At 46.2% G+C, this 16,176-nt stretch overlaps 1 protein-coding gene across 5 annotated transcripts in view; it reads left to right on the forward strand.

The window, feature by feature from the left end:
- The window catches only part of SMCO2 (single-pass membrane protein with coiled-coil domains 2), a 62,083-nt gene extending 46,414 nt beyond the window's left edge, over positions 1-15,669 (forward strand). For 4 of the 5 annotated variants that reach the window (XM_062195003.1, XM_062195007.1, XM_062195005.1 and 1 more), the window contains 5 exons: positions 1,167-1,254; positions 4,898-4,954; positions 7,866-7,922; positions 11,352-11,548; positions 15,412-15,669. In XM_062195003.1, the coding sequence (XP_062050987.1) occupies positions 1,167-1,254; positions 4,898-4,954; positions 7,866-7,922; positions 11,352-11,548; positions 15,412-15,610 (598 nt within the window). In that variant the 3' untranslated portion in view covers positions 15,611-15,669. The remainder of the gene's footprint in view (positions 1-1,166; positions 1,255-4,897; positions 4,955-7,865; positions 7,923-11,351; positions 11,549-15,411) is intronic. The other variant, XM_062195008.1, reaches the window with a different exon arrangement.
- The last annotated feature ends 507 nt before the right edge of the window (positions 15,670-16,176 follow it).

Below are 16,176 nucleotides of genomic sequence, written 5' to 3' on the forward strand. Positions count from 1 at the left end.
CCAGTGGATGGAAGACCTCTCTCTCTCTCTCTCTCTCTACCTCTCTCTATAACTCTGTATTTCAAATAAATAAAATAATTCTTTAAAAAGGAGAGAGAAATGGAAGCAGAGGCACTAGGACGTAAACAAGGCACTCTAGTATAGGATGCAAGAGTCCTAAGCAGAGACTTAACCACTGTGACAAATACCCACCCAGTAAATTTCCACTTTATGCATTTTAATTTTCAGCTTCTGTATACAGTTAGGCCTATTGTCACATATCTTTAATATTATATACATTGTGTAGCATGCTTTTTACTTTGTTGAATTTCAGTTATGACTTCTCTCATTCTAGTATGCCCAAGTGTCCTTTGTCTATAGTAACAGTATTTTTTTTTTTTTAGAAAGCTATTTATTTGAAAGGCAGAGCATCAGAGAGAGAAGGAGGGAAGGGAAGAGAAAGGAAGAGGAGAGGGGGGGAGGGGGGGAGGGGAGAGGAGGGAGTTAGTTTTCATCTACTGATTCACTCCCCAAATGGCCTCAACAGCCAGGGCTGAGTCAGGCCAAAGTCAGGAACCAGGATCTCCATCTGGGCCTCTCCCATGGGTAGCAGCAATCCAAGCAATTGAACCATCATCTGTTGCCTACCCAGGCTGTTAGCAGGAAGCTGAATCAGAAGCAGAGTAGCCAGGCACTCCAGTATGGGTTGTCGGTGCCACAGTGCCAGCCTCAGCATTTGATTTATGGAAGTCAGAGTATCTCCTTTATTTTGTGATTTTTTTTCTTGGTAATTAAATTTGTATTTACGTTCATTGTATTTGAAAGTTGTGTGCGTGCACACACGTACATACACAGAGAGAGAGAGAGAGAGAGAGAGAGGGAGACAACCTCCACTTGCTGGTTCACTCAACAGCCAGGACTGGGCCAGGTCGAAGACAGGAACCTGGAACCCAGTCTGTGTCTCCCACATGGGTGGCAGGGACCCAAACACATGAGCCATCACCTGCTACCTCTCAGGGTACATATTAGCAGGAAACTGGGATTAGGAGTGGAGCCAGGACTTGAACCCAGGCTTTCAGGTATGGATGTAGGCGTCCTAAGTGACGCATAACTGCTGCACCGAACACCTGCCCCTGGGTGGCTTTTCTTATTCCGTGGACTTAGTCCAACTCTTGGCCTGTTTGCAGCTTATTGAAGGAGGTGATGTTCCTGGAGGGTCAGACTGAGAAGATGGAGGACCAGGACCTCGATCCTAACCAGGGGGCCAACATCGAGGTGAGCTGGAGGCTCGGAAAGGACCATCTGGGAGGTCAGGGACTTCTGCCACCTCTGCCCACCCCTCGTGCTACTTAGCGGGCAGTCACAAGAAGCAAGACCCATCTCTGTGCTTGCTGGTGCGTGCGCTTCTGCTGGGCCACACTGTTTTCATCTCTGATGACACAGAAAGCCCAGATGTTTCTGGTTTGCCTAGAAACCTGGAGCCACAAACAGCATGGGTCTTTATCTTGAGAAGTTATTTTCTTAATCTTTGTGTCCTAGCACGTAGCAGTACAGAGAGGACATGCAGATAATGAAGACTTGTCAGGAATTGCGTGCTTAGATTCAGAGGTCTGCGTTTGCCCCAGTGCCCTCAGGGAGAGCTGTCTGCTGGTTCCCATTTTCTGCTCTTTCCCCACTGTTTCATCTGCTTGGATTTCTTGGAATCTTCTCCTCAGAGCAGAGTTTAATTTTCCATTTTTTATCTGAACTGAGATAGTGATTGCTGAGGTTTGAACAGGGTTTGGCTACAGAAGTCATGATGCCCGTGTAAATCGCAAAGTCAAAGGTTAACGGAGCTACGAGAGTGGGACAGTCCGATCATTGGCACGAGAGATGGGCCTTGCCAGGGCTCCCGGGTATGGGAGTGTACCCTGGGACTGCAGCTCTCGGGAGAGGCTTGGCTGTACAAACCACATGGGAATCCGCCACGCTGTGTGCTTCCTGGGTCACCACGTGGTTGTTCCTCCACATTCTCTGTGCCATTGTCATCGTACAGCCTCTCCAGAGGCTGTGCAGATGGGGCTGGCCAGATACTGGACCGTGAGCTTTCCAAACTGTGAGCCAGAATAAACCGCCTTCCCTCACAGGTAGCTCGCCTTCCATATGTTGTTGGAGTAATGGGAGACCAACTAGTACAGCGGTCAGCTCTGGGTGAGAATTAGACTTCACATTCCCAGCTAATAGGTTTGCTGCTGTACTGTAGATCCAGCCTTGGACAATGAGTCAGCAAAACAAGAAAAACACTCTCTCTGGCTGCCTCAGCCCCAGCCCAAGCCCAGGAGTTTGAATTAAATGGATTTTGTAAGAAGTTAAAGGAGAAATATCTCTGTGATTGTGGGAAGATAATGTTTATATTTAGACCCCTCACGTATTAAAAGTCATCTGTAGCACAGCACGGATTTATCAACCTGGGGGAAAATTACTTTTAGGCAGGATTGAGTCTCTTGTTTTGAGTCACAGTCTCATCTTGGGCTAGTTGAAAAGAAGTTTTTTGTTTTTGTGTTTTTACTGTCCTTGGGCTTTGGAAATTGCAAGCTATGGACAAGGGGAGCAGGTAGAGGCTGAGACAAATTCTGCTTTAGAAAATGTGCCCCCAAGGCAGCGGTGTGCATCTCAGGATGGTGGATTGCAGCAGGAGGCAGGTGGGGCCGGATACACATCAGACAGCCGATGGGGAGAGCCCAAGCTAGACTTTGAAGAGGAGAGGATCCTGGGATCACACTGGAGGGGAACAAGAGGTCTGTACCTGCATGTGTGGGAATTCTCCGGGCTGGAGTCCATGGCTTTGTATATATTTTCAAAACCAAACAAAAAACAGGCATGAGCTTAAAAGCCAACAACGTCCCAAATACCACCCTTGGGTGTGGGAATGAACTACAGGACGTGTGTGTGCTGGAGCACTACTGGACAGAGAAGAGGAAGAAACCTCTGACTCACCCACCCACATGGATGCATCTCAAATGCAGTGCGCTGAGAGGCAACTCGGATGACCTGTGCTCTCTGACGCCATTGGTGCAACAGCAAAAGGGACAAAGCAGTAGGAACAGAATGTAGCTTGGTGGTTGCCGGGGTCGAGTGGAGAAAGGGAGAGGGAGTTGGCAAAGGGGCACAAGGGGATTCAGGGTGGTGAACATTCGCTGGAAGTGATTACGTGACGGGGTGCTCCTGTCCACTGTAAGAGCTGGGTTTTACTGTAGGTAAATTAAACCGTAATGGATGTGTCTCCCAAAACAATAGCACAAGCTATGGTGGGAAAGTCTACACAGACGTAAAGGCAGTCGTTAAAATGAGTAAGAAACCATAAGTGTAACTGTTGCAGAACAAAGTTGTAGGAATGGCTGTGGCTTTACTCTGGTGTGAGGAAACATGAAGATGGTTAGAAACAGACATAGACACAGCTAAGAAAATTGTGGCAGAATTAAAGAAATAAGTGAAAGTAGTATCACATGCATTGGTTCATGTATTCCTCACAGAGAAATGGAGTGACTAAAAACAGCACCAAAAGGTAAGGAGGAAGAACTGTAAAGACATTTTTTATTTTTCAAGATTTATTTATTTGAAAGGCAGAGTGACAGAGCGGGAGAGAGACAGAGAGACCTTCCATTTGCTGGTTTGTTCCCCAAATGGCTGCCACTGCTGGGGGCTGCACCAGGCCAAAGCCTTGACCTTGGAGCTCGAGCCATCTGGATCTCCCCCCTGGGTAGCAATGGTCCAACAATTTGGCCATCCTCTGCTGCCTTCCCAGGTGCATCAGGAGACAGCTGGATCATATGCAAAGCAGTGGGGGCTCAAACCAGTGCTCTGACGAGGAGTGCCATTGTTGCAAACAGTGCCTTAACCTGTTGCACCACAACGCTTGCCCCATAAAATTATTTTTTTTAATTTTAATTTTAATTTTATTTTTTTATTTTATTTTATTTATTTATTTATTAAAAGCAAAAGTCAAACAAAGAGCTATTTTAAAAGCCTATAGAAAGGACTTTGAGGCAGCCTTTAGGTGATGCTGACGCTGAGCCCCAGGGCTGGGAAGCTTTCTGAGGTCTCTTTGGGAACGCGTGGACATGTATTCTCAGCCAGACCTATTCCCGTTCTCTTGGATGGTCACCTTTGACAGGTGCTGTATAAAGAACTGTGTCCGTAAACTGAGATGCAGATAAAATGTGACAGTCATAGCCCAGCTCTTTCTAAATAAGGAACGCCGCACAATCCAGGGGCTGGTGATGAATCGATTTGGCAAGAGCTGCGTGCAGACTCTGCACTCTCCAGTGAACCATAAGCCAGTGGGGGACACCGGTGCCAGGGCTGCACTTCACCCGGCCGGCACAATGCCTTGACCGTGGCCGCTGACGCAGGATGTGGCAGCAACAGTTGTTGATTTAATGTGGAGACTAGCACCCCGAAGAGTGAGAGGACAAACCCAGCTTCTGTTCAGTCTGAAATGTATTGCTCACAAGCGTGCTTTCCCCTAGAAATTATTTGCTTACCGGCGCCGCGGCTCACTAGGCTAATCCTCCACCTTGGGGCGCCGACACACCGGGTTCTAGTCCCGGTCGGGGCTCCGGATTCTGTCCTGGTTGCCCCTCTTCCAGGCCAGCTCTCTGCTGTGGCCTGGGAGTGCAGTGGAGGATGGCCCAAGTGCTTGGGCTCTGCACCCCATGGGAGACCAGGAGAAGCACCTGGCTCCTGGCTTTGGATCGGCGCGGTGTGCCGGCCGTGGTGGCCATTGGAGGGTGAACCAACAGCAAAGGAAAACCTTTCTCTCTGTCTCTCTCACTGTCCACTCTGCCTGTCAAAATAAATAAATAAATAAATCATTTGCTTTGTTTCAACTCCGCACATCATTCGTGCTGACTCTTGTCTATATTCTTTTGTTCTATAGGCAAAGATCATGGAAATTAGAAAACAGTTGGAAGAAATGGATAAGAAATTTGCCCAGGTAATGATAAAGTAGCTTGACAAGCTAAGGAGGAAAAACAGTTCTACAAAGCAATCTCAGATTTAGAGAACACCATAGAAGGCAGGATACGCTCAGAAGTGTGGCTCACTTCTGAGAAGTGAGAAGGGAACTTAGTCTCAGCAGGTGATGGCTCACGTGGTTGAATCTCCACACCGTGGAGTACCTTGCTCCTGGCTTTGGCGCCAGCTGTTGCGGCATGTGGACAATGAACCAGTGGAAAGATGTTTCCTCGCTTTCTGCCTGTGTTTCCTTCTCTGTCTCTGTCTGTGCCTCCAAAATAAATAAAAACAAATAAATACATTTTTTAAAATGCGTGGAAAATGCCTACACCTGGATTTCAAGAATTTCTTGTACCAAAATAAGCTTATCTTTCCATGTCATTTTTCTAAAAACTTTTTGAAGCCTCTTATATAATACATGTATTCTTTCTTCTAACAAAAGTAATGTTTTAATTATTATTAAGTTAATTATAATTATTACTTAATGCCTATTTCAAAATGCACTATTTCACATAAAAATGAAAACTCAGTCTTTCAAAGATAAACACAATGAATATTTTAGTGTATTTGTATTCTATGAAATTTTTCCTGTATTTTTTATTTATTCACGTTTATTCATATTTATTTTATTTTATTTACTTGAAAAGAAGAATTGCAGAGAGAGAGGGAGAGACAAGAGAGCAAGAGAGAGAGAGAGATCTTCCATCTACTGATTCACTCCCCAGATGTCTACAATAGAACCAGGAGCCAGGAGCTCCATCCAGGTCCCCCACCTGGGTACAGGGACCCAAGCACTTGGGCCCTCTTCTACTGTTTTTCCCAGGCCAGTAGCAGGGAGCTGGACCAGAAGTGGAGCAACCAGGACTTGAACTGGCACCCATATGGGACACCAGCACTGGAGTTTGGTGGTTTCACCAGCTATGCCACAACACTGGGCCCTCCTGTATGTGTTTTAATGGAGTGATATTATATATATATATATATTATATATATATATATATATATATATTATTTTGCAACTACTTTTTTGTTGAAGATTTATTTATTTATTTTAAAGCGTTACACAGAGAGAGAAGGAGAGGAAGAGAGAAAGAGAGGGAGAGAGAGAGAGAGAGATGGAGGGGGGCTGTCTTCCATACGTTGGTTCACTCCCCATTTGGCCACAACAGCCATCTGAATCCAGGAGCCAGGAGCTTCTTCTAAGTCTCCCATGTGTGTGCAGGGGCCCAAGGGCTTGGGCCATCTTCTACTGCTTTCCCAGGCCATAGCAGAGATCTGAATCGGAAGTGGAGCAGCTGAGACTCAAACCAGAGCCCATATCAGATGCCGGCACTGCAGGCAGTGGCTCTACCCACTGCACCACAGTGCCAGCCCCACCACTCACTTTTTTACACACCTTTTTTTCTTCAACTTTCTATGCTGGTCTATGTCATTTCACCTTTTTTTTCTTCACTGCTACACAGCAATGCATCAAAAATTCTTCAGAAAATGGAATTAAAAGATAAGTTATTATTGGCACAAAAATTTTTGAAATTCATGCAAGGTTTTCCATTGTACACGTTTTCCATGGGTTTTAGGAGACCCCTCATGTGAGGTGGTATCGGATGTTGGGTTGATTGATTTTATTTTGTTGAATATTTGCAGCATTAAAATCAAAGTTTATTGTTATAAACTATGCCTCCCACTCCACCCCACCCCATCCCCAATCCTTGCCTTTCCCTGGTCTGACCAAGCACTGCTGTAAGAATCAGTTTCTAGAAATGTCATCTCCAGCGTTCGTCTTCCTGGAATCCCAGCACCCTGTTCTTCCACACATGCCTGTGCTTTTCAAGGTATTTTGCAAGTCTGTTATGGGATGACTAATACAAAATGTTTAAAAACATTACTTCTGACTTGTGGTGCAACAGCCAGGACTAGGCTGGGTCACGACGAGGAGCCGGGAACTTAATCCAGGTCTCCTATGTACAACACAAGAATCCAACTACGTGAGCCATCATTACTGTCTCCCAAGGTCTGCATTAGCAAGGAGCTAGAATCAGGAACCAGAGATAGGTGTTGAACCAGGCACCCCCGTGTGGGATGGGAGCATATTAACCACGAGGTCGAGCAGCTGTGCCTGCCTGCCCCGGTGTGTGTTCTACTGACTGAAACCATCTGTTGTCTGTACCTGACAGTCTGTAGGAGACACAGGAAGAAAAGAGAAACCAGACACTTTTTTTGGTAGACAGTTCTTTTGCTAAGCCAGAGATCCTGGATGTTCAACTGCATAATGAGTGTTTATATTTATAAATTATAAGTTTTTAATAGCTAAAAGAAATACATTGTTATTTTCTCAGAAGTGTACTGTGTTTCTCCAACTTGTGTCTTAGTAGTAGTTCATTAAGGAGCAAGGAAGGAGTAGTGAATAAAGAGAAAGATGATTTATAATAAGCTACTATCTTGTAAATGCATGAGGGTACTTCAAAAAGTTCATGGAAAAATAGAATGAAAACGCAAGTTTATCTTGGTGCAAAAAAATTTGAAATTCGTGCATAGTTTTTCATAATATACATTTTCCCATGAAATCTGTGAAGATCTCTCATATGCATGGATTTCAGGTTTTTTTGCACGAAAACAAACTTCTAAATTTCCATTTTCCATGAAGTTCTTGAAGTAGCCTCCTATACTTCCAAAATACTGAAAATAATCTCGCTTGTCTTTCAGTTCTTCCTCTTGCAATTTGGCAATTCATGATTATGCTCTGGACTTACTCTAAGAGAAAGGATTTTACTGAGTTAAAGTGAATTTCAACAAAACCGCTTTATAATTGGTGTCAGAATGAGTGGGATTTTGTTGTATAAACCAGAAAGACATGGTTTTCATTTTACCCAGGGCTGTGGCTGTCTTTTCAGGGGGATGCTTGTGATGAAGCTCATGAATTAAAGGAAAAACTCATTGGGGGAATAGAGGTAAGACTGCCCAGTTACACAACCGCAAACAATGATAGCATCGATGGCTTAGATCTAAACACAGGGCTGAATCTTTCCCTGTATTTGAGGGTACACCACATACTGATCTGTTTCTCCTCTTACTGCTGCCCTCTGGGGCCAACTGGACTTCTCACCAGTCCAGCCACCCACCTCCCAGGGCCTCACACCCGTGGTCCCTTTGCTGTCATCCTCCTGGACTGCAGGGTCACATTCTTCTGGGTCTACCTCTGGGTCATCCCTTCCAGAGCTCTCCTAACCTCCCCTAGCCGGACAAAAGAGTGACGCCATTTCCAAATTCCTCCCCCGAGTTCTTGGACGTTGGCCTGGATGTGAATGAGTGAATGAAGGGGAGGATGAGGGCGCCTGTGCCCTGCTCAGAGCTGCCTGCTCCCCCCGCCTGTCTAGAAGACGTGCCCACCACCAGACGGCAGCTGCTCTCTCAGATTTCATCCCCTTATTTGTTCTTCTCTTTTGAGTGTATCTGAATCTGTGTTAGCTAATGAATGAGGAGACTTCACAAAGATTATGGAAAAATAGAGTGAAAAGATGACTTGACTTTATGCAAAACATTTTTAAATCCTTGCACAATTCTTTTGTAATGTCATTTTCATAAATCTTTTCAAGATCCCTATGTAGATGGATGTGTTTTTTTTTTTTTTAACCCAAATTAATCTTCAGGGACTGGGTGAATTGCAGGGGGATGAAGATTCAGCCTAGAGGTTAAGAAACCAGACCCTCACTACCCGTATCAGAGTGGCTGGGTGTTTTGATTCCTGGCTCTGGCTCCTGATTTCAGTTTCCTATCAGTGTAGATGCTGGCAGGCTGTGGTGAGGGCTCAAGTAATTGGGTCCTTGCCACCCACATGGGAGCCCTGTATTGAGTTTCTGGCTCCTGGCCTCTATTGGTCCAGCCCTGGCTATTATGAGCATTTGAAATAAATATAAAAATGTTCAGAGGATGAGCCGTATTTTTTTTATTTGTTTTGAAGAGCTTTGCTTCCAGGATACCCCTCACAGAGTGAATCAATACTAGGACCCCACTTCCAGGAAGACCTACCTAGAGGAGCAGCTGCCTGTTTGCCTCTCTGGTTTCTTACTGAATCCTCAGATATTACTACACACAGAAATACTTGGGAAGCTTATTAAAAATGCAGAGTAAAAGCCAAAGTCCTTAAGACTTCCCAGCAGGCCCCACACCCCATGGCCTCCTGTTCCTGCCTGCCCCCCTATCATTTACCAGCGCTCTCCTCCTGCTGCGGGCAACCTGCTCTCTCCTTGGTCCTTGGCTGCACCCTGTGTGCTGCTGCCTACATGAAGGGTCTTTGCATTGCCACTCCTGCCTGGCGCCCTTGTGCACCTGCCTCACCCCCACTGCCCTGAGCACTCTGCCCGAATGTTACATTCTCAGTCAGGCCTGCACCGGCCACTTCTCCTTTAACTCTTAGAATCCTCTTTACTAGCTATCACTAATTTACTATAGACTTTTCTTATTGACTTTAATTATTGTCTGTCTCTCCTACTATAACGTTAAGCTCCATCTTTGTCAGGGCCTGGCATACAGATGTACTTAGTAAGTATCATGCGGGTGAATGGACAGATTTCATCTTAGCCTCATGTCAGCCTTATAAGTAAATGGTCTCACTCACTGCTATTATTGTGCCAGCCCTAAGCTGTGAGAGGGACATGGGGGGATACAGCAGTGACCACGAGACACAAGGGCCCCTCGCTCACTGGGTTCATAGGGTAATGACACAGGCAAACAAACAAATACACACGGTAGTAACAAAGTCTGGTAAGGCTTGCAAGGGAACGCACAAAGTGCTTCGTACCAGCTGCCTGATCTGTTCAGCTCGGGTGCTTCTCCCAAGGGCATCCGGAGGCGGGCGTTAGGAAGAAAATCTGACCCCTGGCGAAGTCAGTTAGACTGTTGAGCCCCAGAGCAAAAGGCAACTGGCATTTTGGGAGAGTGGGTTCAACACTGTCCTGGGGTCTGCCTCATGGCTGCTGACCCGAACCCTGGGGGTCTGAACCCCTTCCCTTTAGGAAGCACACTGCCTGAATTTTAGGATGAGAACAGGGGGCATCAGCCAGGTTAAGGTTCCATTCTTCCTGGAGAATATGTAAGCATTTAGTCCTCGTTTGAAGCCAAAAGTAGTCTTCTGTCTCTTCCCACAGCCTCGATGCATCTCCTTCAGCTCTTGTCTCACAAAACATGTACTGGGAAGACGTTCAGGAAGGAAGGATGGAAGGATCTTAGGGTGAAAAAGCTTCCTTTCAGTGTCCATGGCTCCAGGCGCATCAGCTGGGGCGGATTCAGATGGCCAGTGGGGCATCGCCCACTGCTCGTGGTCCAGCCTCCTGCAGCAGGTTTCATTTATCCAGAACTCCGGAGGGACCGTGCTCTGTAATACCACCCTCACATGCACCGTGTCCCGTGTGAAGCCTGTCACTGCCATCATCCCCAGTTTACAGGGAAGCACCCTGAGAGCGCCTGGCACGGGCCCAAAGAGCTCTTGTTCAGCCCTAACATGTCTTCTCATCTTGGCCAGAGTTTTGGAAAAATCTCTGTGTTAGATGGCAGAACTGCTGCTCCCTTCTCTCACCAAGGGATAACCGCTTCCTAGGTGGGGGAGTCCACCCCTAGGTCTGAAGTCACACCTTGCTGACAGATGAGAAGGGAGTGGAAACGTGCTACGCTAGGAAGAACTACAAGGACAGAAAGTAATTTGTCCATGGTTCCAAGCAGCTGGCACTAAAACTCACGTGTGTCTTGGATAAAGTCAGATCTTAGGCAAAAACGGAGGGGACACGTCTGGGTGACCCTGGCTGGGCAGGTGGTATGTTCGAGCCCCTTTCCCGACAGACCCCAGTGTGCCAGATGGATTTAAAAAAATTTTTTTGCACGGAAATCAACTCTTCCTTTAATTTTATTTCCATGAACCTTTTGAAGTCCTTGTATGTGTGTGTATGTGTGCATGTATGTATGTATGTGTGTGTGTGTGTTGTTACTTTTCCCCCAACTCCCACAGGGGCACATGTCATAGATCACGTGTTCCTTTTTTATTTTGTTGAGCATAGTATCCTGGAGCAGTACCCAGTAGGCAGTAACCATTCAGTAAATAGATTCGCGTAGATAAGCACATTGAATGGATGAATGCAGTACAAGGTGTCTTCCCACATGAACAGCCTGGCCATTAAAGGGTAGCAGGTGGGTTTTCATTCATGGCCTTGGTGGGAACTTCTCAGTCTCCCAGGGAGGGTGGGAGACCTCGATGACATGCCGGTGACGTCTTCACGTGACCCAGGTGTGACTTGTAACGTGGGCCTAAGGTGTTCAGAGGAAAACGCTACGTATCATCTACAATGAGCCTGGGCCACATTGAGAATCTTTTTTAAAAAACAAGATAGTTGGTTGCCCTTTTTTCTCAGAACTTTTGTAAGGACATGACCCTGCTGAACAATAAGCTGGGGATGTACCAGACCCAACAAGGGAAAACAGACTCGGACAGCTCGGAAGAAACGAGTGTGGAAGGAAGAGAGCGGCGGCTTCTGCAGGCTCGGCCTCCTGCCGGGGTACAGAGCTCACCTGCCCAGGTCACAGCGTGGTGAGTTGGGGCGGGGGCAGAGGGGCAGGGCCGGCGGGCGGGAGATGGGTCAAGCGGCTGGGCTGAGGTGAGGCGGACTGTGCGCGGATGTTGTCTGCAATTTGGTTTTCTTTTTCTTTTTTCTTTTTTCTTTTTTTTTTTTTTGACAGGCAGAGTGGATAGTGAGAGAGAGAGACAGAGAGGAAGGTCTTCCTTTTTGCCGTTGGTTCACCCTCCAATGGCCGCTGTGGCCGGCGTACCACGCCGATCCGAAGCCAGGAGCCAGGTGCTTCTCCTGGTCTCCCATGCGGGTGCAGGGCCCAAGCACTTGGGCCATCCTCCACTGCCTTCCCGGGCCATAGCAGAGAGCTGGCCTGGAAGAGGGGCAACCAGGATAGAATCCGGCGCCCCGACCGGGACTAGAACCCGGTGTGCCGGCGCTGCAAGGTGGAGGATTAGCCTGTTAAGCCATGGCGCCGGCCGCAATTTGGTTTTCTTACGTGAGTTATTTCTGCTCTTTTCAAGTCTGTTAAAGAGTTCTGGAGTTTTCATTCTATTTTAAATGCAGGTCTATTGCAAGATAGATATTGATGGCTTTCTTATTGTGTTAGATAAATAAACTTATATTTTATCTAGCATCTATCATCATAAACACTGGGATCTAAGAAAAACATCCCTGCTAGGCCAGTTTAAAAAGATCTGCTAGGCAGGGTGCCTTGCCCCTGGACAGTGTTGGAAGTACACAGGCAGCACATTCTGACTGAGTGCCTTCCAGGAGATGCCAGAACCATCCTGGCCACCCCGAGTGGTGCCCCCTCTAAGGAAACTCCTGATTCTGCATCTCCAATGACCACCTTCGGCAGAGCCTTGAGCTCCTTGCCAAGCCTTTTATTGTGTTTTTAAATGGCGTCGTCTGCCTTTCTGTTCCTGAGTTGAACACGTGTGCATTCTGTGCCTTGCACGTAATTTGGTCTCCTGACTCTCCGTGGGGTACAGAGGGCAGGCAATCTTGTCTTCATCCTTCTGGGACATGACTTAAAAGGTGCTCACACGAACCCACAGATGTTCAACTGATAAATAAGTGAGGCAAAAATGGTGGAGCAAAATCTTCAGAATACTTTTATCTTCCATAAAATGAGTGAGCGAGAGATGGAAAAAATTGTTACAATCAACTTTTTTTTTCAGAATTATACAAATTGAGGCTTTTAAGAAATTATTTATTTATTTTGAAATACAGTTACAGGGAGAGAGGGAGGGAGAGAGCTTCTGTCCGTTGGTTCACTCCCCAGGCAGCTGGGCTGGGACAGACTGAAGTCAGGACCTGGAACTCCATCTGGACCAGCCTCTTACCAGCGCGGGCTCTGGGAGGCAGCACTGATCTCTCACGTGGTTGGGACCTGGTCACACGTGTGGGAGACCTGAAGTGAGCTGCTGGCTCCTTGCTTCAGCCTGGCCCAGCCCGGGGTTTTGTGGGCACCTGGATGGGAGCTTCTGTCTGTCTCTGTCTTTATTTCTATCCTTCAGCTTTTTAGTAAACAAAAAATAAGAAACATTAAAAAAAAAAAAAAAGCCAACAAGGGGTCCATGTTGTGGCACAGCAGGTTAAGCCCCTGCCTACAATGCCAGCATCCCATATCTGAGCTCTAGTTCGAGTCCCAGCTGCTCTGCTTCCAACCCACTTCCCTGCCAATGTGCCTGGGAAAGCAACAGAAGATGACCTAAGCGCTTGGGCCCCTGCACCCATGTGCAAGACCTAGATGGAGTTTCTTCAGCCTGGCCCAGCCCTGGCCATTGTGGCCATTTGGGGATTGAACCAGTAGATGGAAAATCTCTCTCTTACTCTGTCAGATAAATAAATCTTTAAAATAGAAAACCCACAATCTGATCCCACTTTGTATCCACTAAAATTATTATAACAAAAAAGGCAGACAATTGTAAGTGTTGGGAAAGATGTGGAGCAATTGCACTTTGGGAAACAGTTTGCCAGTTCTTATTGGAGTTACCATATCACCGAGCAGTCCTACATGGGGAGTAAGTGCACAGTGGCTTCTGTTGTTGATTTAACAATTGACACTCTTATTTTTGGCATCAGTGACCACCTGATGCTCTTGACATGAGCTGCCAAGGCTACGGAAGCCTCTGGAGTTCACAAACTCCGTCTATCCCCTGAGCTTTGATTTCCTTTTAGAGGCCTCTCCTGTGACCAACCACAAATAGAATGAAAGTCTTGGAAAATATTAAAGGTTTTATGCACAGCAATTTTATGCATAGAAATTTGAAAATTTCTAAGTAGTATTCAAAAATTTAAAGTATAGTTATATTCTCTATAAAGGATAAATTGAAACTATTAATGACACTGATGTTTGGTTCTGTGCATGTGATATTGTGATGTTATTGTGTGCTTTTAATGTAGCAACTGCAAGATTTCTTGAAAAAGAGTATGTCTAAAACTTTAAAAACTATATTAATTTGAAAGGCAGGGAAAGAGAGTTCTCTGGGTCACTACCCAGATGCCTGTAACATCTGACATGGGGCTGGGGCCAGGTTGAAGCCAGGAGCCAGGCTGGGACTCTGTCCAGGTCTCCCACAAGGGTAGCAGAGACGCAGATACTTGAGCCATCACCTGCTGCCTCCCAGGATGTGCGTTGTCAGGAAGCTGGAACTGGGAGCAGAAGTGGGACTCAGACCTCGTCTGAACCTCTTAAAACCAATATTGTACATGTCTTTATTTGCTTAATAATAGAAAGTTTAATTTCTTAAAAAGTTGTCATGTTGATTTGCAAATAAAAATCAAATGGTTCAGTACTGTCAAGAAATGTTTCCAATCCAGCTTCCTGCTAATGTGCCAGCGAGGCAACAGGTGCTGCTCCAAGTGCGTGGATTCCAGCCGGCCCCATGGAGACCAGATGGAGTTCCTGGCTCCTGACTCTGGCTGGCCCAGCCCCAGCTCTTGTGGGCATTTAGGAAGTGCAGTAGCAGATAAATGATCTCTCTCTTTCTCACTCTGCCTTTCAAATAAATTGCAAAAAGGAAAAAACAAACAAAAAAAAAAAAGAAAGAAAGAAAGAGCATTGATTCTTTAATGTGCATGTAAATTAATTTTTTATGCAGTTGTCAAGAGATGGCTGGTGGAGATAACATCACAGCATAGCTCAGGTGTAGGGAACCTGCTGAGTGAGGTCACAAGGCAGAGCTACCCTGATGGCTTGCCCTGGATGGTTGCCTCTGAAGTGTACTGTAGATGGCAATTATCTCCAGCTAATTGGATTATCTGCAACATTTCTTTTCTTCTTGATGTTTTTCTGGATTTTCCAGTTTTTCTACCCTAATCACAGATTTCATTTATAATTAGAAAGTAACAAGAATGCAAGGACTTAACCTTAAATTAAAACACAAACACACACACACACACACACACACACCCTAGTATAGTCCCGAAAGAGGAGTGCTCAAGGATTTGAAAGACATAATATTGCTTTAGGGGAGAAAGGCCAAGACTGGGGCAGAGAGCACTTAATTTCATGGGTCACATTGTATTTTGTGTCCCTTCCAAAAATCTAAATGCCTGCACCTTTATTATAAGCTCTCAAAGAGGCATGACACACCCCACCAGCAAGCTGAAGATCAGACTGAGCTGCTAGAAGGAGAAGGGGGTTTCAAAAGAAACAGCCCCTCAGAATCCCGGGCTGCATTGTTCCCTGGTTGTCGCATCTTGGAATCCCAGTGCCAGCCTAGACGGACCTGAGTATCCATCCGGTCCAGGCTCCTGGTTACCTGAAAGCTGATGTCAGGACAAGGTCCGTGGCTGAAAGCCCTGGAGCTTCCCCAGGGGGAGGCAGCAGCGCCATCTAAGTGGTTAACACACAGGTTTTCCTCCCTTGTAGGAAACGTGCCCTGAGAATCTTCATCATTGTTTACGTGCTCACCTTCACTGGGATTTCGTGTTACATGCTGTTTTTTGATGCTACGTTTATCTTCGAAAGAGTGCTCCCTACGGTGCTGGGGCGGCACACCATGTGGGAACTCCGGGAGATCATTGCGCCTTTCCTGAATTTGGAAGTGGAAGACTTGTTACCCTCCTAAAGGGACAGAAGCTACTGCCACCCTCTGACTTTCTCAATAAAATCCCGGCCGTTCCTGAGTCCTGGTGCTTAACTTGTTTTTCCAAAAATAATCTACAGGATTTTGTAGAGGACATTATGGTTGGGTTCACCGAAAAAATCAGCAGTTTATCTTTCCTCTTGGGATTCACAATGATTTTTGAAAAATTCCACATGTTGTTGAACACAAATCCTTCAACCCGCCCGCCTTCCTACTTCCTCACATGTCAGCAACCTGGGTTATAACCCGCGTAGCTGGGCTGAATGGACGCTTCTTGTGTCTCCTTCACACTCATTTCTCCTTTTGGTAACGGCATCGTAATTCTTCTTTGAAAGAACTCTCTTTACCCAGTGAGCATAATTATAGGTGCTGTTTGGGTCAATGTCCTTTCTTCCTGTTAGCAGGAGTTGGGAATACGTTGCCTCAGAAATTCTCTAAGAATGAGGACTTTTAAGAAGAATCAGGTAAGAAATGGGGATGATTGGAGCATTGATTTTATGAATGGGTCCATAACTGTCGGTTCTGTCGCTCACTGTCAGAGCTCCCCG

The sequence above is a fragment of the Lepus europaeus genome, chromosome 6 (genome assembly GCF_033115175.1).
Source record: "Lepus europaeus isolate LE1 chromosome 6, mLepTim1.pri, whole genome shotgun sequence".
NCBI lineage: Eukaryota > Metazoa > Chordata > Mammalia > Lagomorpha > Leporidae > Lepus > Lepus europaeus.